Source organism: Dipodomys merriami, unplaced genomic scaffold, assembly GCF_024711535.1.
Source record: "Dipodomys merriami isolate MVZ:Mamm:240054 unplaced genomic scaffold, mDipMer1.0.p SCAF_274, whole genome shotgun sequence".
In the NCBI taxonomy this organism is placed as follows: Eukaryota; Metazoa; Chordata; class Mammalia; order Rodentia; family Heteromyidae; genus Dipodomys; species Dipodomys merriami.
Window position 1 is genome coordinate 35,858 of NW_027204204.1, and position 22,295 is coordinate 58,152.

At 51.5% G+C, this 22,295-nt stretch overlaps 2 protein-coding genes and 1 long non-coding RNA gene across 3 annotated transcripts in view; 2 read left to right on the plus strand and 1 right to left on the minus strand.

The window, feature by feature from the left end:
* Window positions 1-16,141, minus strand: part of LOC138837693 (sin3 histone deacetylase corepressor complex component SDS3-like) — a 30,913-nt gene extending 14,772 nt beyond the window's left edge. Inside the window, exons 1-7 of the mRNA XM_070036634.1 lie at window positions 15,769-16,141; window positions 13,229-13,298; window positions 10,165-10,220; window positions 8,760-8,831; window positions 7,006-7,025; window positions 5,974-6,130; window positions 558-653 (exon numbers count right to left, since the gene is read on the minus strand). Of these exons, the coding sequence (XP_069892735.1) occupies window positions 558-653; window positions 5,974-6,130; window positions 7,006-7,025; window positions 8,760-8,831; window positions 10,165-10,220; window positions 13,229-13,298; window positions 15,769-16,126 (829 nt within the window). The 5' untranslated portion in view covers window positions 16,127-16,141. The remainder of the gene's footprint in view (window positions 1-557; window positions 654-5,973; window positions 6,131-7,005; window positions 7,026-8,759; window positions 8,832-10,164; window positions 10,221-13,228; window positions 13,299-15,768) is intronic.
* Window positions 253-14,489, plus strand: LOC138837694 (uncharacterized). The gene is made up of 3 exons (XR_011375412.1): window positions 253-339; window positions 9,164-9,327; window positions 14,335-14,489. It is a non-coding gene; the product is annotated as an uncharacterized lncRNA (long non-coding RNA).
* A 4,238-nt stretch (window positions 16,142-20,379) lies between the features above and the next one.
* LOC138837695 (serine/threonine-protein kinase TAO3) overlaps window positions 20,380-22,295 on the plus strand; it is a 134,161-nt gene continuing 132,245 nt past the window's right edge. The window contains exon 1 of the mRNA XM_070036635.1: window positions 20,380-20,595. The gene's annotated coding sequence lies outside the window, so the exon portion shown is untranslated. The remainder of the gene's footprint in view (window positions 20,596-22,295) is intronic.

Below are 22,295 nucleotides of genomic sequence, written 5' to 3' on the forward strand. Positions count from 1 at the left end.
TATAAAGAGCTTTAGTTCCAATGATGTTCTATAGTTACCCTTCCCTAGCTCTGAAACCTTTAGGAAGAAGAAACTTGAACTTCGGCCCTCTGCTGGTAGCAGAATGACTGAAGCACTACAGAAAACAGCTATTTTCTCAAGAGGGACAGAACCACTAACTCTAGTCTCCACCCGTCCCATCCCATTAGTCATCTCTATGACTACAGAGCTTCTTTATGTTGACTATGATGTCATCTGCTTAAAGGCATCTGGTAACAGAGGAACACAAAGGCAGATACTACGGTCTTCACCCTACAGGGGGAAAAATTAAGGTACATCAGGTTGGCAGCTGCCCCTGAGGTAAGTTTTAAAACCAGGTTGAACTTGCCAATACAGAGTACCTTTGTAAATGCCTGCTTTCTACAAAGCCTTTTTGTTAAGAGGACCATGGCCATGAGCTCCCATCAAATACTGCTGCTTCTGCAGGCTCTTGCCATAGACCCTCTACCAAACGGGTAAGCAAAGGATTCAACAGTCTCAGGGAAGGAAAGGTCATTGGTGCCTGGTGAAATGGATATCAGGGGCAGGTTTTCTCCTCTTGTCTGGGATGGGGACCGGATCATTTGGTCGTCTCCGCAACTTTCTGGTCATGATAGGCTTCACCTCCATAGAGTCTGTGGCAAGAAGCGAATGAGTAAATCTATCCAGCTCCCACCTGAAATCAGTAAGAATTCCTGTGGTATAAGGTTTTTGCCCACAGCTTCCCCAGCACAACTTTTACTGGGGATGTTTGACCTATGCATGGTCTAAAGCAGACACTACTCTAAGACTAGAGCGGGTCTATGGTTCTAAGATTCAGACACACACTCCTCTTGGAAACCATGCCCTAAAGTCCAACATGGGGGTTTCTCTCTGGCACCCTCAAAAGCCTAGGGGCTGTTCTTCCTTTCCCTCAAAGAAGCCAGAAGGTCTCTGCTCTTGTGACTGAAGGAGCCTTACGGTCCTCATGTGCCCCATTTCTGCTGCTCTCCCACTCCCTCCCACAGAGGGGGTGCTCTGAAGCCGACTGGCATAAAAGGCCTTTGGTGCTGGCCCGCTCCTTCCTGAGATACTGGCTGTCCTCTACAGTCACCAATGCCAGCACCGGCAATGATGACCCATAACAATCTCAATCCTTCTGCTTCCCCTCCCAAAGCTGTCTCTCCTACATTTTACATCTGTCCCCTTCCACATGCAACAAAATCAGCCCCCCCTCATCTGTCTTTACTCAGGCATCAAATTCATCCATAATCAATTCAGCCTCATGAACCTGTTCAATAACCTTGCGGAAGGCCCCGTCCTCAGTGATCTCTGTAGGACACAGGTGCTATCACTTTGTACGTCATTCTTACTAAATACTTCAGAGACCTACTGCTCTCCCAACTGAAGGACAGGCCTCACTTGTTACCCAGAGACACCATCTTTTTGTGTTATGGCTCTGTTTGTGCTGGTCCTGGGTGCTATTTCTAAACCTCTTATATTTTTTCCGGGGGGGGGGGGGAGACCCACAAAGCTAGCTGAATTTTCAGTGAGTGGTTAACTGGAGATAAGTCTCATACACTTTTCTACCCAGCTGGTTTCTAATTGCAATCCTTGCATCTCAACCTCCTCAGGAGCTAGGATTACAAGCATGCGCCATCAGCAACTGGCTAGCTTCTTTTCTGCCCTTGAACTCCTATATCCTGCCTTACAAAGTCCACGTGGTATTCTCCTGTCTATGACATCACCCCCAGGCAGAGGCTCAGTCTAGCTTCCCATTAATACTTCTATTCCGACTTCTCCTGTACCAAGTGCCAAGTGCCACACCCCATGGGATGGTCCCCCATCAGACACTGGAATTCCCTATCTGCACTCAGTCACTCTCTGCTAGACAGATCTATCAAGCTCACAGACCATCTACTTCTTCTCTGGTGCCCACTGGCACTAGGTGAGCTTCTTTCACACTGCAGTGTCCAATCTGGTCAGCAAGTTGTGAAGCATCGATGGCTATCACCCACCTATCATATGCACCTCTTTATACCTTGTCTTTTTTTTTTTTTTTGTCAGCCATGGGGTCTGAACTCTGGGCCTGGGTGCTGTCCCTCAGCTCTTCAGCTCAAGGCAAGCACTCTACCACTTGAGCCACAGTGCCACTGTCAGCTTTTTCTGCTTATGTTGTGCTGAGGAATCAAACCCAGGGCCTCATGCATGCAAGGCAAGCGCTCTACCACTTAGCCACCTTCCCAGCCCCCACCTTGTCAGTTTATAAAACTGGCCTTTGTATAGTTTCTTTCCTGCCTAAAAATATGTTCATTAGAACCAGTCTCAATCAAACTTTTGTTATGCCCAGCATGGTGTTCTGCATAAACAGGACTATAGAGTTGGACCCAAGCTGCCATGAGCAGATGGCATTAAAGAGAGGACAAGCCCACAAGTGCTCAGACTGCACAGAATGGCCTGGATTCCACTCTGTGAGCAGAATGTCTGGAAGATGACCCACACCCCAAATCCAGGTCACCTCTTCCCTTCTCTTCCCCAGATATTCATGTGGGACTCCTGCTCCTTTCCATGACTCCTCAGGCCCCCTGCACTGGGTGACCACTGTGGGAGACTTTCTGCTCATGCACAACACACCCACTGATGCTTTAAAAGTCTCAGAATCACTCGTTAGAGGTCAGTCCATCTTTCACTGGGGCCATCTCTCAGCGCTGCACCACATTGGGAAGGCTCCATGACGATCAGAACAGGAACAGCTGAGCACAAAGGCCTCACCCCTCAGCCTCACTCTGTGACCCACTCAGTGCTCCATGAACTATGGTTCTGGGAGTCACAATGAGGCAGATGACATGAATTCTAGTGAAACACTAGCCAGTTCCTTTGGGGGCTGAGCAAATGGCTGCACTTCACTGTCAGCCTTGCCATCTGTAAACCAGATAGAAGGACACCCAGACCAGAAAGGCTACAGGAACTGAACAAGGTTACATTTCTCAAGTCCCACGTCTACCCTGAGCCAGTCATTCTCCAAAGCACAGTATAAGCATCGTCTCCACTCAGTTCCCACCACCAGATTGACTATCACCACCTTGCCAAAGGAGGAAACCGCCTCACAACTAAGCTGGTAAAGAAGCCAGGACACCACAGGCCGGTCAGCCCACACAGCTCAAGGTTTCTACATAATGCCTAGGATCTCGGTCACTGTGTGCTCAGGAGACAGACATCTTCTCTGACTTTAATGACATGTGCTCCCAGCTAGGACTATTTTCTAAAGGAAACAAGAGCTTTACTGAGGCCACGAGTAGCTTCCAGAAACTGAAAGGAATAAAATTGGCAAAAGAAATTATAGTGGCAAATAGCGAGCACACACAAAAGGCCTGCACTAACAAGAAAAATGATGAATTAATAATAGCCAGAAACCAATGGCTTATGCCTGCCAATCCTAACTTCTCAGAAGGCCAAGATTTGGAAATCAAAGTTTAAGGCCACCCTAGACAGAAAAATCTGAGAATTCTCATCTCCAATTAATCAGCAAAATGCTGGACTCAAGGCGTAGCTCAAGTAGTAGAGCACCAGCTGTTGAACAAGAAAGCTGAACAAAAGTGGGATCCCTAAGTTCAACCCCAAGTACTGGCACCAGAAGGAAAAAGTGATAAAAGCCCCACGAATTTTTCAGGCTAATTAGGTTCTTTGGTTATTTGGGTTACTTACAATCTTGGCCTCAACATCAAAGAAAACACACACACACTTGGGTGGTTCTATCAACCTGTCTGATGGGAGGCACAGTGGGCCTGGGGCCTCTCAACAGCACACCTTATGTCCAGGCTCCCAGTTGACACATGTACACCTTAAGCTGAATCAGAGCAACAACCTAGCCTAGTTTCTCCACTATGGTACCCCTTGCCACAACTGCCCGTCCTATGTCCTCTACAGAGGCCTAGGTGTCAAGACATCATCCTGCACAAATTCCCAGGGAGGTGAGTGCTTTACGTCATGCTCAGAGCAGGTCACCAGTGGGTGAGCAGGTCACCTGTTTCCAGAGGGTCCATCAGACAAGGTTTTGCCTTAGCCTCTCAAATTTGACTTTGTTTTTAGATGAGATCTTCAGGTCGAACAGAAAAGGAGATCTGTAGAAATACCTTTTGTGTGCAGAGCTGGGCAACAATGACACTGGGCATCAATCCACAGAGGTGAAATAAGTCAGTCAATTAGAGGAAGAGAACAGGCCTTTAATGCAACTCCATAGCAGCACCATCTGTGGAAAGGCTAATTATCTTCCAGCTCCAGTGGCTCTTCTCTGCACACTCCATCATTACCTTGGCAGTCCTCTCCATATCAAGGGTACTAAATGGCTTGAGGAAGGACATCGGTACCTTCAATGCCCATGGCTAGCTTTAAACACCTCTGTAATCTATTTTATTGCGTTACAAATGATTTCACTGCATTGATTTGTCTTTTCCACCCTGGCACACTCTGCCTCAAGTCACTGAGGATAGCCTCTGTCCCAGTTACCATTCTGTCTGTAAAACAGCCTGGCCAAACACTGTCTCTGGCTTGTCAACAATTACAATACCAAATTACAGGTGAGGTGCTGATACCCTTCCCTGCAGATGGAAAGGGAGCGGCTATAACCAGACACTATTTCCCACTAGCCTAATGAAGGCTCCTGAGCATCTGGTGTCTCTAGCAGAGCAATGAGGCATCAATGCCAGTCATAGCCACCAGCAGAGGGTCATAGCACAGGCAGGCAGATTCCTACAAATGAGGCAGCACAGTGCTAGCAGTCTAGTGACAGAAACCCCCCAACAACAAAGTGGGGCTGCCTAAGATGCTACTATAGCATCTGCCTACTCCAAAACAAGACAGGAGGCCTAAGGCATGCATACCCTCACCAAGTCCTCCAATGAGGAAGCTAGCAGAGACTTGAGGGGTTGGGCCCTGCCCCACTGTTAGACACAAGCACATTCTCATCAGGGTAGAAGTCTGTCAACAGGAAGACCAGGTTGGTTCACAGAACAGAAACTTGGGGGTGGAGGGGGGAGATCTTCACTACTTACTTTTCATTTCAAAGTGAGCTCCAAGTATATCCATTCAAAAAAAAAAAAAAGGAAAACCTGCACCCTGTTGAAATCAGATGTACCAGAGTACCAGAACCTCTGACGGTGATTGAGTTAAATGTGGGCTGTGCAGCAGGGCATGGTGTGAGACATCAAGTGACAGACTTGTCCAACCTGCTCTGCAGCATTTGCCAAATTCCAGCCCATCCTCTGTATCCTTCCAGGGCTCATCAGCCTACATGCAGACCACAAAGTCAGTCCATACCACTTCTCCCTGAAAGTTGCTGCGCCCTGTTGGGCTCCCACATGCAGTTCAGAAAGTCCTAGGGTAGGGATGAGGCTTGGCCCCAAGACTCAGGTGACCTCAGTGGCCTCAAAGAATAGTCAAGTGCCCTGCTAGAATGGCACTGGCTCTGAAGTGCTCATAGTACAGCCTGGGGGAAGACCCAGAGAAGCTCAGGAGAGAGGATCTAGCACCTTGCCTGTAATCAAGGCAGACAGCAAACACAGAGCAGAGTCCATCAGAGCAGATGGGCTGGGTGAGTGATTGAAAAGGACAAAGACATGGAGCAGAGCCGGCCCAGGTGAAAGTCAAGTAAAGCACAAGCCAGAGCTTGCATTTCCTATTCAAGGCACACCTCTGTACTGAACCACCTGTGTCTCAGCTAGACGCTGTCCTGGGTACTTCTAATATTAAACCAGGGTTAGGGCACGGCCAGCCCCCCTGGACAGTCTAGAAACTGACTCACACAAGTGAAGCAGCTGGATCAAGGCCACACAGCCAATACCAGGTGGAGCTAGAAAGCTGATCTGTCAAAGCCTTCCCCCAACCATGGCCACATCCCGCTCTGGAGGTGGGAGACAGCAAGAGTAATTGGAGCCTACCTGGGACAGGGACACAGACACACACACACAGTTTCCATACCTCCAGTCAGCTCCATAGTCAGCTTCTCGTTCTCAATCATTTTCTTCTTTTCTTCCAGTTCTGCAATCAGGTTCTCCTTCAACTCCACCTTCTTGTCCTCAAATTCCTTCACTGCTGCCTTCTTTTCTTTGATGTAGTTTCTTTCCACTTGTTCAGTCTGAACAAGAAAGAAACACAGGCTGGGGGAAACATAGTCTAAGCAGCTGGAAGTCAGGCTCAACAGTTCTCAACAGTGAAGAAAATACTTGACCAGAAGTACAAGTCAGTCTTACACACATGTGGCACCAGGGGTCAGCAAAGCCAACAAAGGGCCAAGTTCGGACACAGGACTGCCTCCTCCCCGCCCACCAGGAGACCACAATGAATAAAGCAGTGTCTCAAGAAGGCAATCTTAAGATGAAATCTCTACTCAAAATTAATTGCATGATATTAAAACCAAACAAATGGAGTTACTATTTTTTATACTTAGAAGTACAGATCAGGAAGTGGTACTGTAGCTCAAGCAGTAGAGCGCTCGCCTTGAGCTGAAGAGCTGAGGGACAGCGCTAAGGCCCAGAGTTCAAGCCCCACGACCAACAAAAAAAATAATAACCTTATGGGCTCGGAAGATGGCTCCGTGGTAGAGCGCTTGCCTTGCATGCATGAGGACCTGGGTTCGATTCCTCAGTACCACATAAGCAAAAAGAAAAAAGCCGGAAGTGGCGCTGTGGCTCAAGTGGTAGAGCGCTAGCCTTGAGATGAAGAGCTGAGGGACAGCGCCCAGGCCCACAGTTCAGGCCCCACAACCGGACCCAAAAAAAAAAAACATTTTGTGAGCAATTCCGTGGGACTGCTTCAAGGACCAGTATCAATATGAAGTCCCTATAATTCAGATACTGTGAGGTAAATGCCACAGAAAACAGTGAGCAGTCCCGGTGTTGAGCACAGGCCATCCAACAACAAATGAAGAGAAGGCCTCCAGTTTCACAGAAGGAGGCCACAGAAGGAGAGGCGGCTTCCCACAGCAGCCCAGTCTGCAAGTCCAGTACTTACCTCCAGCTGGAGGAAGAGCTCTGGAAGAGAAAAACAGTGTACAGTTAGATTCTGGGTCCCCAGGTGCCACACCTTCCCACCCAGGAACATCAGGACTCACTTATACACAGAATTACTTTCTGACAGCACATTATACAAAGCAAATGTGGGGAGATGTGAAAAGGACAGAAGAAATACTTGTGCTTGTTTTAAGTTTGGTCTTGGATGCTATCAGCTCAAACAGTTCTGAGTCAAGCCCTCCAACACCCCTCACAGGCAGCAGAGGTCCTGCTGAGCTCTCCTAGGACTTTGCTCTCAGGACATCAGGCTCTGACCAGGCTGGTGCTTCTGACAACAATGCCCTGGGGCCTCTGACCTCTCCCAAGTTCCTAATCAACTGCAGTCCTTCCTCACTCACCAAGCCCAGGTCAGCCACTGGAAGGACCCACCCAGCAGTGCTGCACAGGTTTCTTAGGCCAACAGTGTACCTGACAATTAACAGTTGTTTACAAAACAGCCTCTCACTTCTCTCTCTCTCTCTCTCTCTCTCTCTCTCTCTCTCTCTCTCTCTCTCTCTCTCTCTCTCTCTCTCTCTCTCTCTCTCTCTCTCACTCACACACCCCAACAGAAGATACAAAACCCATTCTTGGAATAAAATAGGCCTATGGCCTACTGTATGTAGTCAGTAAAGACTACTGGGTATTGAGCCCAGCTTAACAGGGTCAGTGCAAACGTGACATCCTACAGACCCACAGCCCAGATGCACGCAGCCATACCCCCACAGAGCTCTCAGGGTGCAGAGGACATCTGAAGCTGCTTGATGGAAAATGTCAACTGCAGAGAAGACTAAACCACTCTGTTTCTGATGGGCAGAAACCCTCAGCACTTTGGCCCCAGGAATGGCTGGGCACAGGAGCCCAAGCACACCCAGCCCCATGCTATCGAGGCTTCAGTGGTGCTACCCATGACCAGTCACACCTGCAGCAAGCAGGCGGATGATGGGGCTTCAGCCAATGCAGCACAGCTGAAGAGGTAGACTGTCTCTGTAAGAATGACTCTGCTTTCTACAGCCACATCATGACTGATCTAGAAGAGCTTCTGTGCCTTCAGTTGAGGGGAGAAGCCTATATGACATAACACAAAAGAAAAGGGCAGTCTGCAGGAATGAAGAAAAGCAACTCATCTACCTAACGCTGGAGCACCCAGCTCGTTTTCAAACCCTGCTCCTACCAGGGTTCTTTCCCTTTACCTGTGCAGCTATTTTCTATCAGAGCAATGTCAAGTTTCCTAAAGGACAATGTGTCCACAGCCTTATGTTGCTTACACTTTGTAAATGGAGCAGATACCCAACAAATGGATGCATTTATTCCACACAACAGCCCCAAAGCCTCTGCAGGCTTACAATGCAATACTTGCGGAAAGGAGGAGGGCCCTTCTCACGAGTACAGAATCCAGTAGCAGCAGGTAATGGTGGGCAGGACAACCTATACCTTTCTCAGCATCAGAGCCTCTGACTGTCTACAACTCAGCCAGGCAGACCAGAAAAGGTGAAGACACCCCCCCCCGGGGGGGGGAGGGGAGGACCCAGGAAAATAACCTGACAGGAGTCACTGCTGTCAGCCTAAGCTACCTGAAAACTGCACCACTGCACTTTCTCTTCCCCAAGACTCTCCCAGTGGAGGGACACATTGTGGAGAAAAGATTGGGGTAACATTACATTGCTGATAACAAAGGGGAAAAGTATGCAGGGGTGTTTTCATTTTAGAGACCTTCACCTGCATTCCGGATCCTTTCTTTGTATTGCTGGTCCAACTTCTTCATCCTCTTCTGATATTCCTGCAATGTGCCTGGAATTGGGAATTTATAAAACAGATAGGTATTATTCTTGAAGTTCTACTACAAAGCAGACTGTGACATCTCCTGCAGGGGGGGAGGGTTTTGAGAATGGCATAGGTAACTCAGTGTGTTAAGAATTTCTTCCCTTTTATCTGTCACAGTAAAAATTGATACACACTTAAATGTTCTTTGCTTTCTCTTAAAGCTAAAATTTTTTGTTAGAATTGTGTTTACTGGTCTTGACATTTCACAGAAAGGTAAAAAAAATAAAATGTATAATACGTTCAAAAAAAAAAAAAAAACAGGTATTCTGAAGACCAATCTGCTCTTCATTGTTCCCTAGGATTCTTTTCTCCCACCACTGGTGACTAAGTAACACCAGAATAGAAGAAAGCCTAGGAAACCATACCCTAGAGGAGTTTACTGGATTCAGGCCCTCGGCCAAGACCCACAGCAGACACCACCCCAGGCCTAGATGTGGCCCACCCCAGGGTATCAAGATCTCAGGTGAGTGAGGGAGAGTAGGAAGGGTATAGATTCACCAGGTCAATCTGACCACTTGTGGCTATACCCTAAGGCAATAGGCTTTCCTTTCCAGGAGAAAGATCACTCTCCTTCAGCAGGCCTGGTCAAGGCTGTCCAGGAAGGCTTTCTGCACTGGAAGCATGTTCTGCACCTGTACAATCCAGTGCTAGCCACGAGCCCTCGGTGGCTATTTTAGCATGAAAGACTGCTAACACAGCTGAGGAAGATGATGACTACTTTCAGTCAATTACATGCAGACTGCCAGTGCTCAGGTGTAAACCCTGAAGCCTCTGCTCACTTGCTGCTCTTCCTTGAAGCAATTATGATCCCTGATCCTAGGGCTTGGCTCCAGGCCAGTTCAAGGAAAAAGATCACTCCCTAGAAAAACAGCAACTACTGGAAAAGCAGGCTCAATGAGGTAGGGGGAGGGTAGGGAGAGTGTTTCCATGATATGAACCCAAAGCGAGCAGCACCAGCAAAGCCCCAGTTCCTTGCTGGGTCCACCCCAGTGCTGGGCCCTACTGACTCCCCTCGTCACACCGGAGATCACTGCAGGACAGTGGAGCTGCAGCACTGTTCCTAAGAGTACTATGCTTGAGGCACAGAGGACTCAACTGGAGCCCTCCAGAAGGCCCCACAGAGAATTTCACTTTAGAAGAATACGCTCCCTGTTGGAAACATGGAAAAGCTTGAAAACCACTACTTTATCAGCAGAAGACAGCAAAATGTGTTCTGGATCACTTAAACCACTCCCACAGAACGGCAAGCCAGGCAAAACTCAAGGATATTTAGAAACGACAGAGATGAGCACACACCAACCTTCCTGCAGCTGTTGCAGCTGCCTCTTCAGAGAAGCCAGTTTGTCCTGATACATCCTATTTAAAAAAAAAAAAAGTCACATGAAAAGACAATGTCAGTCCTCAGTTCCAAACACCATTCACACAGAAGCTGCCCACAGTGTTTACAGTCCCAGCCAGTGCCCTTCAAGTGAGGGAAGAAAGGAGAGGCTGGTTTAGAAGGCTCCAGATACAGGGATCACAAAGGGAGAGGCTCCAGTATTCTTGAATCACACCCTAATTTTACAGATTCTTCTGTGAACCAATTCAAAATGTCCAATCATGAAGATGGCAAATTGTAATAAACACCAATGGTGGACAGGTAAACAAGGACATACAAGAAGTGCAAGCGCCATGCTCTTTTCTTTTGAATTTTAAGGCACAGCATCACACGCCAAACAATGTGGAGCTGGCACTAAACACAACTCCTCCAGCACCTAAACAACAAGGAAGACGGTGCCTTCCGAGTACAGGTCTACAAGACAGCATAGCTGTGTGAGTATCGAGTTGATAAACTTCCTTGTCACTTCTTTTAAGCTCTACTCTTTCAGAATCAAAAAAATAACGTAGAAATGGCGCTGTGGCTCAAGTGGTGGAAGAGCTCAGGGACAGCGCCCAAGCCCCGAGTTCAAGCCCCACAACTGACAAAAATAAATAACAGTAGTTCAGAGGCAAAAGTTAAAATGCAGCCCCAGCTGGGTGAGAAGAGGAAGCACACACAAAGCATACGGCATGTTATTAGCCCAAAGAACTAGAGGAGTGTGGGTTGTATTTGGAGATCTCCTCTGAGCAGTTAAAAGGCTGCCATGTCTACTACATGTTAGGCAGAATTTTTTTCAGTTTTAGACTCTGATTACAAAGAAACTCAAGGGATAATTCAGCTAAGTCTGCCCAGGCTTTGGCCCTCACTCACAGGTTAGGCCTCGTAGGGAGACTAGGGAGAGTTCCAATGACTCCTGATAGTCACTGGGAGCTATACAAGGCACTGCATTTTAGTCAAAACTTATTTTATACTTGCTATTTTCAACCCAAAGATTATCTCTAAAAATGGTGTTTAAACATCAAGTACAGGAGAGGGAACAGACATAAAATCTTAAGCAGGGGGGGGATGGGAAGGGTTAGGAAGGGGAAACAAAGGAGGCTACAATGCTTGATAAGAAATGTACTCATGGGTTGGGAAGATGGCTCAGTGGTAAAGCGCTTGCCTTGCATGCTTGAGGCCCTGGGTTTGATTCCTCAACACCACATAAGCAAAAAAATAAAAATAAAAATAAATAAATGTACTCATTATCTTGCCCATGTAATTGTAACTTCTCTGTACAGTATTTTCACAATAATAAAAATAAATAAATAGAACCATAAGCAAGCCAGGCACCAGTGGCTTACGCCTGTCATCCTAGGTACTCAGGAGACTGAAATCTGAAAATCGCGGTTCAAAACCAGCCAGGACAGGAAAGTCCGTGAAACTCATCTCCAATTAATCACCAGAATACCAGAAGTGGTGCAGTGGTTCAAAGTGGTAGAGTGCTCGCCTTGAGCAAAAAAAAAGGTTCAGGGACCACACCCAGGCCCTGAGTTCAAGCCCAATAAATGACAAAAATAAAAATAAAAAATAAAATTTTTAAAGCACAAAAAGTCAGTACTCATTCAATCTCCCATCCCACTGTCGCAGACAGGGCCTGCATCTGAGTCCGTCTACAAAAACGAACAGTGTACCGGGAAACGTGAGAACATAGCTCAAAGGGGTCAATGTTAGTCAGGAAGAGACTATGGAAGAATAAAACCCAGCCCACGGTTGGAAAGATCATAGGTATCAAGGTGACTCATTATTATCTTTACTGGCCAGACTTAAATGAATTATCTCTTTTGAGTTTCAAAGCTTAAAAAGGATAAAAGAATCCAGAAGATAGTCACAAATTCTGGCAAACAGGCCCTACAAAAGAATGTGGAACTTCTACTTTAGAAAAATTTCAGAAGTCCAAGTCAAGATCCTCAATAAATACACAGAGACCATGCTATACTGCCTTCCATCTGGGTACAAAATAAAAAGCAAATGGGATGTGATAAAAAGCAGATAGGATGGAGGGGAACCTGGGGCTCCTAGAACTTGGGAGGTAGAGGTTGGAGGAATGGGAGAGCCCAGGAGTTTGAGACCAGCCTAGACAACATTACTGTCTCAGAAGAAAACAAACATACAAAGGTGAGCAGAGTTTAGGCTCTGGGCATATGTCCTCAAACAAGAAGAGGGTGTGAGTGGTAAAGATAGAGACTGAGACAAGTTGTGCACAAGAGTCAGAAGCCTGCTCTCTGCTCTCCAGTCCCTGGTCCCTGAGAGCATCAAGACAGAGAAGAATGGCCAGCATAGATGCCAGTTACCTTCTTTGGGCCTTGTCAGACACATCAAAACCTAGATATAAGACTCAAGAGTCTTAACTGGAAGACTAACTGTACTGCTTTAAAGGAGGAAATGCAGAGATAATGTGTGTAAGGTCCGCTCTGGGATGGCTAGCAGACTCCACCCTCCTCGAAGCAAAGTCTCCACCCAGTACCTGTGTTACCTAGGCAACTGGAAGAGGTCACATCTGCATCTGCTGAGGTCATATCTGAATTTGATGTGGCCACACCCTTCTCAGCCCATACCCTAGATAAGGCCTAGCGCGGGCCCAGACGCTCTCTCTCTGCAATTTTCTAGCTCTTTCTCAGCTCTTTCCTTCTCTTCTCTTTCCCAGCTCCCTTCTCTTTTCTAGCCCTCTCTCTGCTCCTGTCTAGCTCTTCTCAAGCTCTTTTCTCTCTCTTTCCTCTCTTTCCCGGCTCTCTCTCTTTCCTAGGCCTTTCCCAGCCGCGTGGAGTGCCAACCTTGCCTGGTCCCAGCAGGTCTACTGAATAAACCTACCCCTTACCTGAATACCACGTGCGTGCTGCTGTTCTTACTCGGCTACCTCTTTTTAAAAACCTAACAATGTGTACTTTTGAAGAACCAAAGTCAAAACCACAGAGCCACCATAAAGATTTTATATCAATGAACAGAGACAGGCAAATAAACTCACTGTTCCTTCATCTCTACATAGTCTTCTTCATCATGCTTTGCCAGGTCAGCCTCACTGGCATCCTCCGTATCTGAGAAAATGAAGACAGGTTAAGAATATAATTCACAGCTGACACAGAACAAGTAAACTTCTACTCACCACAGGCCTGCATGAAACCACAAAATACCACCTCCAACTAGCCCAAGCAGCTGTATGAAAGAGTTGGCCTTTATCTGAAGGGCAGCCAGAAAAGAAGGTGCAGCAGACACAGGCAGTAAGGATGCCGCTGTAACAATCAGGGTAGTGCAGGGGATTATGGGCATCACCAGCAGGAATTGCAAGCACTCAAGCCCTACTCACTGCTCAAAAAGAGTGCAGGGCTGGGAAGGCGGCTCAGTGGCGGAGCGCTTGCCTTGCATGCAGGAGGCCCTGGCTTCAATTCCTCAGCTCCACATAAGCAGAAAAAGCTGGAAGTGGCGCTATGGCTCAAGTGGTAGAGCGCTAGCCTTGAGCTGAAGAGCCAAGGGAGAGTACCTAGGCCCAGAGTTCAGGCCTCACGACCAACAACAACAACAACAAAAGAGTGCACACGCTCTCTCCTGAGGGATGCTGGGTTTGAACCTGCACACACTGTTCCTCAGATACATACAATGCAAAAGGAGAATTCCCCACAAGTTCTAATAACCAAATAATGTTTAAAGTTACAAAAGGCAGGATGGGGGCAAGATGACTAGTTACAAATTTAGAAAGTTTTAAAACGTTTATAACCCTGTTCTCTGGCAAACGGCTGAAGGGTAGAGAATTTCAACCGCCCCATACTGAAAATAAAGTCAACTTTGGTTTCAGTGCTCCCCCTGGTGGCCATTGAGTGCAATGCAAAGGGTTTCACCCAAAACCTCTAGTTTTCAATATAGCTCAACACCATGCACCTGCATGCAATGCCTTCTTAGGTGCTGGACCCGGTCTGTCGGGACCTCATTCTCGAGAAAGGGGTTCAGGGAAGCGCCACCCGGGAGACTGACTCCAGACAACTGATCTACCTTAGTTTGGGGGCCCAACATGCCAGGATACTCTACCCACATGACTCTCTTCCTGCCCTTTTCTATTCACCTTTCTTCTCCCTCTAGCTCCTTCTTGAAGCTCCTCGTACTTGCTAAAGGCTGGAGACCAGAATGAAAAAAGCTGGACTCCGAGAGAAGCCTACTGGACGGGACACACGCGATAGGCAAGCAGTCCCACGCCTCCCTGTACCCTTTTCCCTAGTGTTAAAAACCCTTCCGGAGCCCCCGCCTAAGTACCTGGTTGATGCTCCAGCCAGTCTCCTTCACGCCTCCCCCCCGCCCCCCGGGAAGTCAGCGCTACCAACCCCTTCACCCGGGGTGGGGCAAAGCCAGGCCAAAAACTTACCTCGAGATCATATTTACACCGGGAGAGGGGAAGGGGGTTGTGCGCCCGTCCTGCGACCTGAACTCAGGACCGGTGCACCGTCCCTGTTTGTTGTTGTTGCTGCGGGTGGGGGGGGGGGTGTTTTGCTCAAGGGCCACGAGTGCTCTGCCACTTGAGCCACGGCTCCACTTCCGGCCTTTCTGTGGTTAATTGACGGGTGTGTGTGTGTGTGTGTCAGACTTTCCTGCCTGGGCTGGCTTTGAACCGAGATCCTCAGATCTCAGCCTCCTGAGTAGCTAGGATCCAAGACGTGAGGCTTTTGTGTTTTTCCAACTCGGCCTTTCGGGAGAAAGCGGGGGGGGGGGGGGGGGGGCACTTTGCAAACGCAGGTGGGCTTCCCTCGGCCCCGCCCCGGGGGTGGCGAGCGCTCCGCGGGAGGGCTTTCCCACCAACACGCGAGTTCAGTGGGGAACGGGGACGGGAGGGAGACGGCGGTCTTGAAGGGACCAAACACCTCGGACAACCCCTAACCCCGTCTCTAACCTAAGTGCGGGGCACGGGGCGGCCTTCCCCAGCACGGAGTCAGGGTGCTTACCGTGGGCCGCCACCCCTCCAGGCCCGGGGCCGCCCCCCGCGTGCCCGCACCCCAGGCCCGGGGCTGCCCCCCGCGTGCCCGCACCCCAGGCCAGGGGCTGCCCCCCGCGTGCCCGCACCCCAGGCCCGGGGCTGCCCCCCCCGTGCCCGCACCCCAGGCTCGGGGCTGCCCCCCCCGTCCCCGCACCCCAGGCCCGGGGCCGCACCCCCCCGTCCCCGCACCCCAGGCCCGGGGCCGCCCCCCCGTCCCCGCACCCCAGGCCCAGAGCTGCCTCGCCCCTCGGCCCGCACCCCAGGCCCGGGGCCGCCCCCCCCGTCCCCGCACCCCAGGCCCAGGGCTGCCTCGCCCCTCGGCCCGCACCCCAGGCCCGGGGCCGCCCCCCCGTGCCCGCACCCCAGGCCCGGGGCCGCCCCCCCCGTGCCCGCACCCCAGGCCCGGGGCTGCCTCGCCCCTCGGCCCGCACCCCCGCCGCCCCCTGCCCCCCGCCGCCCGCCCCCTGCGCCTCCGTGGGAGTCGTGACCCCCCCCGGGGCCGGGTCACCCCCGCCTCGGCCCCGCACCCCCGCCCGCCCCGCACGCACCCTCGTCCGAGTCGCGGCCCCGGCAGCTGCGCTCGTCGTCCTCGGCGCTCTCCAGCTCCTCGTCCTCCTCCGGGTAGAACTCCGGGGCGGGCGGCGCTCCAGCCGGGGCCGGCGCCGGAGCCAGCAGCCCCGCCGCACTCATGTCGCCTCGGAGCCCGCGGCCACCTCTCGGGCGGCCCCGACGTCGCCGCGACGGCGCCTCAGGCGGCCCCGAACTCAAGGAGGAGCGGCGGCCGCGACGACCCCGTCCCCGCCGGCGCCGCGCTCCGCCCCCCGCGCCCGCGCTCGGCAACGGGGGCCTCGAGCTGAGGGCGACTTCCGGGTCGCGAGCTGCCCGGTGGCGGCCTGACCCCGCCATCCTCAGAAGCTGGAGGAGACGCCCGACACCCCTTTCGTGGGAACCGCGGCCCCTTCATTGCCGTCTTAAAACCCTCAGTAGGTCGTCAGGGGGCGGGGCGCAGGCAAGGTTCCCTCGAGTTAGGCAAATCCGTGGGCAGCCCTGGCCGCCGCCAGGACCCCACCCACGCCCCTCCTGCAAAGCTCAGCGGACACTTCCGGAAATCGCCGCCAGGCGGCGCCCAGAGCCAGAACGAAAGGGAGGATGTCAGCGAGGGGCGGAGGGCTCTGCACCGCCCATGGCAGGTGGAGATGAGATCTCGTTCAGGCAGGTGAACGTCATAAACCGTCCTCTTAATAGATCAGGAAACCTAAACTAGCCAGGGTGCCTGATCCTGCGGGTGGGGGAAGGGAGCCTGGCCCCTCCCCGTGGCTAATTAGAAGGGTTTTTTCCAGAACTCAAAGACAAGATGCTGTTACTCCATCCCAGGGTCCACAGAATGGTATTTTCCTAGACCTTGGGAATACTTCCTGTTGTATAGGTTTACTCGGTCTGGTAAGTGTTCCCCGGGTTTACCAGTGGTAAGAAGGGCTGTCTTTGCATAAAAGGACAGAGACCCACCCCCAGCTTCTCCCCAGAACAAATGACTCCTATTTCTTTGAATATTTTTTAAGTGTTGTTTTTCTGGTGGGTTTTTTATTATTTTATGTATTGCCTAATCCAATAGCTTGCTAACCTGCTAACACTTAGTTGAGCAAATGGAACCTTTGCCTACCGGAAGTAATTTGGCTAAAATACACAAACCAAGAAAGCTAAGAATCTACTTGAATTCATTTGTGTTCTTTACTGAGTAGAAAGGGAACACGGTGTTGCCGTTTTGCTTACCAAACACATTTGCAGTATGCCTTGTTCTGAGAGCAGAAAAGGGGCTCAAAGACATATATTGATTTGTTCAAAGTGTTTCCACTGTGATGCACACCCAAGTCTCCATAGAAATAGTAAAATAGTAAAACTAGTGCAGACTCAGGAGGCTCTGGCCTATAATCCTATGTACTCACAAGAGAGGCTGAGATACCGAGGACCTTGATTCACATCCAGCTCAGGCAAAAAAAAGCTCACTAGTCTCCAACTCCAAAATAACCAGCAAAAGGTAAGGCTAAAGGTGTGGCTCATGTAGTAGAATGCCAGCTTAGCAAGTATGAGGCCTTGGATTGAAACCCCAGTAAATCCAAGGGGTGGGGAGTAAGAAACAGCAAAACTGAACATAGATGTTAAAAGCCAGTCTGGAACTCTCAGATACTTTGTGATTAAATTTATCTCTCTACACTAGCCCCCATGAAGCCTTTAAAAGTGAGAAACTATTGTCCCATTTATTTTTAAGACATTTCACATATACTACCTTGTTTTAATTTAAATTTTGGCTTCATTCGTGAGGATTATTTCCTCCCAGTGAAACATAAGAATTTCCAGAGTGGAATGTAAGATGGCATTCCAGGAGTTTCAAGATCTGAAGCTCCCAAATACGAATAGCTTTCAAAGCCCAGTGTAGATCTGAAGTCTATATTTAAAGTAGGATTCCAGAACTGTCCCTCATCCAACAGATGAAGTCATTCTCTTTTCTTGTGCTATTGGATCACATCTACATTACTTGTAATTAGTTACATTGGACAACTTAGGTTCCGATCAGTGAATTTATTCATAACATAGAAAAGAAAAAAAAGCCAGGAGCCAATGGCTTATGTCTGTCTATATTCCTAACTACTTAGTAGACTGAGATCTGAGTACTGAGGTTAGAAGCCAGTCATGGCAGGAAAGACTATAAGATTCTCATCTCCAGCTGGGAAGGTGGCTCAGTGGTAGAGCGCTTGCCTTGCATGCATGAGGCTCTGGGTTTGATTCCTCAGCACCACATAAGCAGAAAAAAAAACCGGAAGTGGCGCTGTGGCTCAAGTGGTAGAGAGCTAGTCTTGAGCTGAAGAGCTTAGGGACAGCGCCCAGGCCCAGAGTTCAGGTCCCACGACTGAACCCCCCCCCCAAAAAAAATTCTCATCTCCAATTTACCACCAAAAAGCCAGAAGTGCAGCTGTGACTTAAGTGACTGAATGTCAGACTTGAGAATACAGCTCAGGGACAGTGCCTGGGCACTGTCAAGCAACACACACACACACACACACACACACACACATACAGTCAGAACTGGTTGAACTTTTAAAAAGTTGATTTTGCTGCTAAATGTTTTCAAGAATGCAGGTTTTTTTAAATAAATATATTACTTGTTTTATTTCTATATCTAGCTTCTTAATTGCAAACAGCATCTGCAAATGGTCATGAATTCCTTTTTTCATATGTAATTCAGAGATACAATTAAATTCTTGGGTGGTGAGTTTATCCATTCTTTTTTCCTGTTTCTGCAGAACTATTAGGATGAGCTCTTAACTATCTCTTAACTGCTCTTTAGAGAAGAAGGGTCCTACTTTTAAAAAAAAAACACACATTACTTTATTCTTGCCCATGCATAATGGTTTAATATGATTTGGTAGTCTCCTTCAGCCTTTAAGAGTCCAGTTCCCTCAAAACCATTTTACCAGTTTGAAATCTTCCTATACCTTCCTCCCAAAAATTGTTGTACCCAGACTCAGTGCTCAGAAGAGGTTGACATTAGACTGAACTGAAACCAAATTCCTGCCAGCTCTCCTTCGGCGTCTTCCAGAACCTCTGCAGTCTCTGCACTTCCTCATATTCCAACAGTTTATTTAAAGGGAGCCATTGTCATTGGAATAGTATATATTTTCAAAAGCACTAGGAGAAACGTGTATACCGATTAGAACAATTTTTTTTTTCGCTTGTGGAGCTTAAACTTTGGGCCTGGGCGCTGTCCCTCAGCTCTTCAGCTCAAGGCGAGAGTTCTACCACTTGAGCCACAGCGCCACTTCCGGTTTTCTGGTGGTTAATTGGAGATAAGGGTCTCACTGCCTTTCCTGTCCAGGCTGGCTTTGAACTGCGATCCTCAGATCTCAGCCTCCTGAGTAGCTAGGATGACAGGGGTGAGCCACCGGCGCCCGGCTAGAACAAATTTTTTTTTGGTCTGTAGGCGTTTTAAAAGAAAATGAATGATGGAAGGTTTTCTAAGAGCTAAAGGCCCCATCAACATAATCTGACAGGTTAGGATCATAATGTGTTGTTCCTAAATTGAAACAATTTCTTTCATAAAAACGCTAAATGGTCCAAGACCATAAACCTGCTTTGGAATTTAGGTATTCAAGGTGTTTTCCTGGTACTTGGTGTTAATTTAATGAGCATTATCTGGTTGCCTGGAAGTATTAAGCATGCTGTTGAGTGACCAACCCCTCCCCTCCTAGGCAGACACTATGTTTCAGCTGGGGTTAATTCGGTTCTTCCCTATCACTGGTTACCTCGGGGTCAAAGCTCACTGGCCTTTGGCCTTTGGCTCAGGCAGGATCATTAAAACCTGTAGCCCTGGCCTAGGTGACGTTGGACATGCTTATTGAACGACAGCCAAGGAGAGTTCCTCCAGTCTCTGCTGTCATCAACACCCACAAAATGCGTATTTCCTAAAACCAGGCTTGAACGTTGGTGTATGCCCTTAGCACAGGGACATTCGTCCTTTTTTCTAACAGCTGTAAACTGCTGTCGGTGAAAGCAGCCTCCCAGCCAGAGATACAAGGACTTATTCACCACAAGTCCTAGGCGAATACGTGATACTGTTGATTTAGGATGGAATTACTGAGGAAGTTGTGGCACGGTCACCTGGCGCTCTGGCTCTCCTCCTCTCCTCTCCATTCCCCCCTCCCTCCCTCCCTCTCCCTCTCGGTGGTCTCAGGGAGTCTCCCCAAAAAAGCAAAGGCGTGGGGAGGAGTGCCGTGAACTTTGACCTCTGAGCAGCACAAACAACACTGACCGCACCCCAGCCCCGACTGTGGGTAACTTGGACATTGCAAGGTCTTCCGTGTCTGAGAAAGCTCCGCCCCCTCAGTTCCCGCCCATCGAAAGCTCCACCAATCCTCAGCCTCCATCGACCTCTCGGCTGCCCAAGGCACTTCCAATCCAATACCTATATCCGGCCTCGGCCCCAGGCCCGGCGATCAGGGAAGGTCAGTAGAAAGCCTATCGGAGCCGAGCAGGGGCGTGGCCGAGGCAGGGGGCGGGCGTAAGGAGGCGATGGGGCGGGGCGCGCTCGGCGCGGTCGGGTGCGATTGGCCACCCCTGGCAGGCGCCGCACCTCGGACAGCAGCGGCGGCGGCAGCGGCGGCGGCGCGGAGGTCCGTGTGGCCCGGGGCGGCGGGGTCCTGTGAGGAGTGGGGCGCGACGCGAGGTCCCGGGCGGAGGCTGCGCGACGCGGAGTCCGGCACCGGGAGACCCGAGCCGGGCGTCCTCCGGGGAAACAGCCGCGCGACAGCGACTCGGAGCAAGTGTGAGGAGGAAGCGACGGCGGCGACGCGGGGCCCGGGAGCGGTGACAGCGGGGCTGAGGTGAGAACGCGGGGCGCCCGGTACCGGCGAAGGCGAGGACGGACAGCCCGCGCCTGGAAGGGACCCGGACCGGCGGCGGCGGCGGGGAGGACCGACGGACGGACGGGAGTTCCGGGAGTGCCCGGGACAGCGGGGCGCGGAGAGGGGACCCCGAGAGTGACCGGGACAGCGGGGCCCGGAGAGGGGACCCCGAGGGTGACCGGAACAGCGGGGCGCGGAGAGGGGACCCCGAGAGTGACCGGGACAGCGGGGCCCGGAGAGGGGACCCCGAGAGTGCCCGGGACAGCGGGGCACGGAGAGGGGACCCCGAGGGTGCCCGGGACAGCGGGGCACGGAGAGGGGACCCCGAGGGTGACCGGGACAGTGGGGCTCAGGGAGGGGACCCCGAGAGTGACCGGGACAGCGGGGCGCGGAGAGGGGACCCCGAGGGTGACCGGGACAGTGGGGCTCAGGGAGGGGACCCCGAGAGTGACCGGGACAGCGGGGCGCGGGGAGGGGACCCCGAGGGTGACCGGGACAGTGGGGCCCGGAGAGGGGACCCGAGAGTGACCGGGACAGGACGGTGGGCGCAGAGAGGGGACCCCGAGAGTGACCGGGACAGCGGGGCTCAGGGAGGGGACCCCGAGAGTGCCCGGGACAGCGGGGCCCGGAGAGGGGACCTCGAGAGTGCCCGGGACAGCGGGGCGCGGGGAGGGGACCCTGAGGGTGACCGGGACAGCGGGGCCCGGAGAGGGGACCTCGAGAGTGCCCGGGACAGCGGGGCGCGGGGAGGGGACCCCGAGAGTGCCCGGGACAGCGGGGCGCGGGGAGGGGACCCCGAGAGTGCCCGGGACCGCGGGGCTCAGGGAGGGGACCCCGAGAGTGCCCGGGACAGCGGGGCGCGGAGAGGGGACCCGAGAGTGACCGGGACAGGACGGTGGGCGCGGAGAGGGGACCCCGAGAGTGCCCGGGACAGGACGGTGGGCGCAGAGAGGGGACCCCGAGAGTGACCGGGACAGCGGGGCGCGGAGAGGGGACCTCGAGAGTGACCGGGACAGTGGGGCACGGAGAGGGGACCCCCTGAGAGTGATCGGGACAGCATGGCGGGGCGCAGAGAGGGGACCCCTAGAGTGATCGGGACAGCATGGCGGGGCGCAGAGAGGGGACCCCGAGGGTGACCAGGACAACATGGCGGGGCACGGAGAGGGGACCCCGAGGATGACCGGGACAGGACAGCGGGGCGCAGAGAGAGGACCCTGAGAGTGACCGGGACAGAATGGCGGGGCCTGAAGTGGGGACCCCCAAAGGGGCCAGAACAGCAGGGTATGAAGAGGGGACCCCGAGAGTGACCAAGACATCGAGATATCGGGGCGAGCAAGGGGAGGAGACCCCGAGAGTAGCCCGGACAGGACAGCTGGGCCTGGAGTGGGGACTCAGTCTGATAGTGACTGGGATGTCGATCAAGAGAAGGACAGCGAACCCCCGAGAGGGGCCAGGACAGCAGAGGGGACCCCGAGAGGGGCCGGGACAGTGGGGTGAGCAGAGGGGACCCCGAGGAGGTATGAGGCTGGTTTAGGACATCAGGATGAACCGAAGGAACCCTGAGAGTAATTGGGGGTGAGGGGAGATAAGCCATGAGATCCCCAAGAGAGGTGGGGAAAGGGGGTCTGAAGATGAGTCCCCTAGAGGAGCTAGGCTGGCTGTGAAGGCTTGGGGTAGCA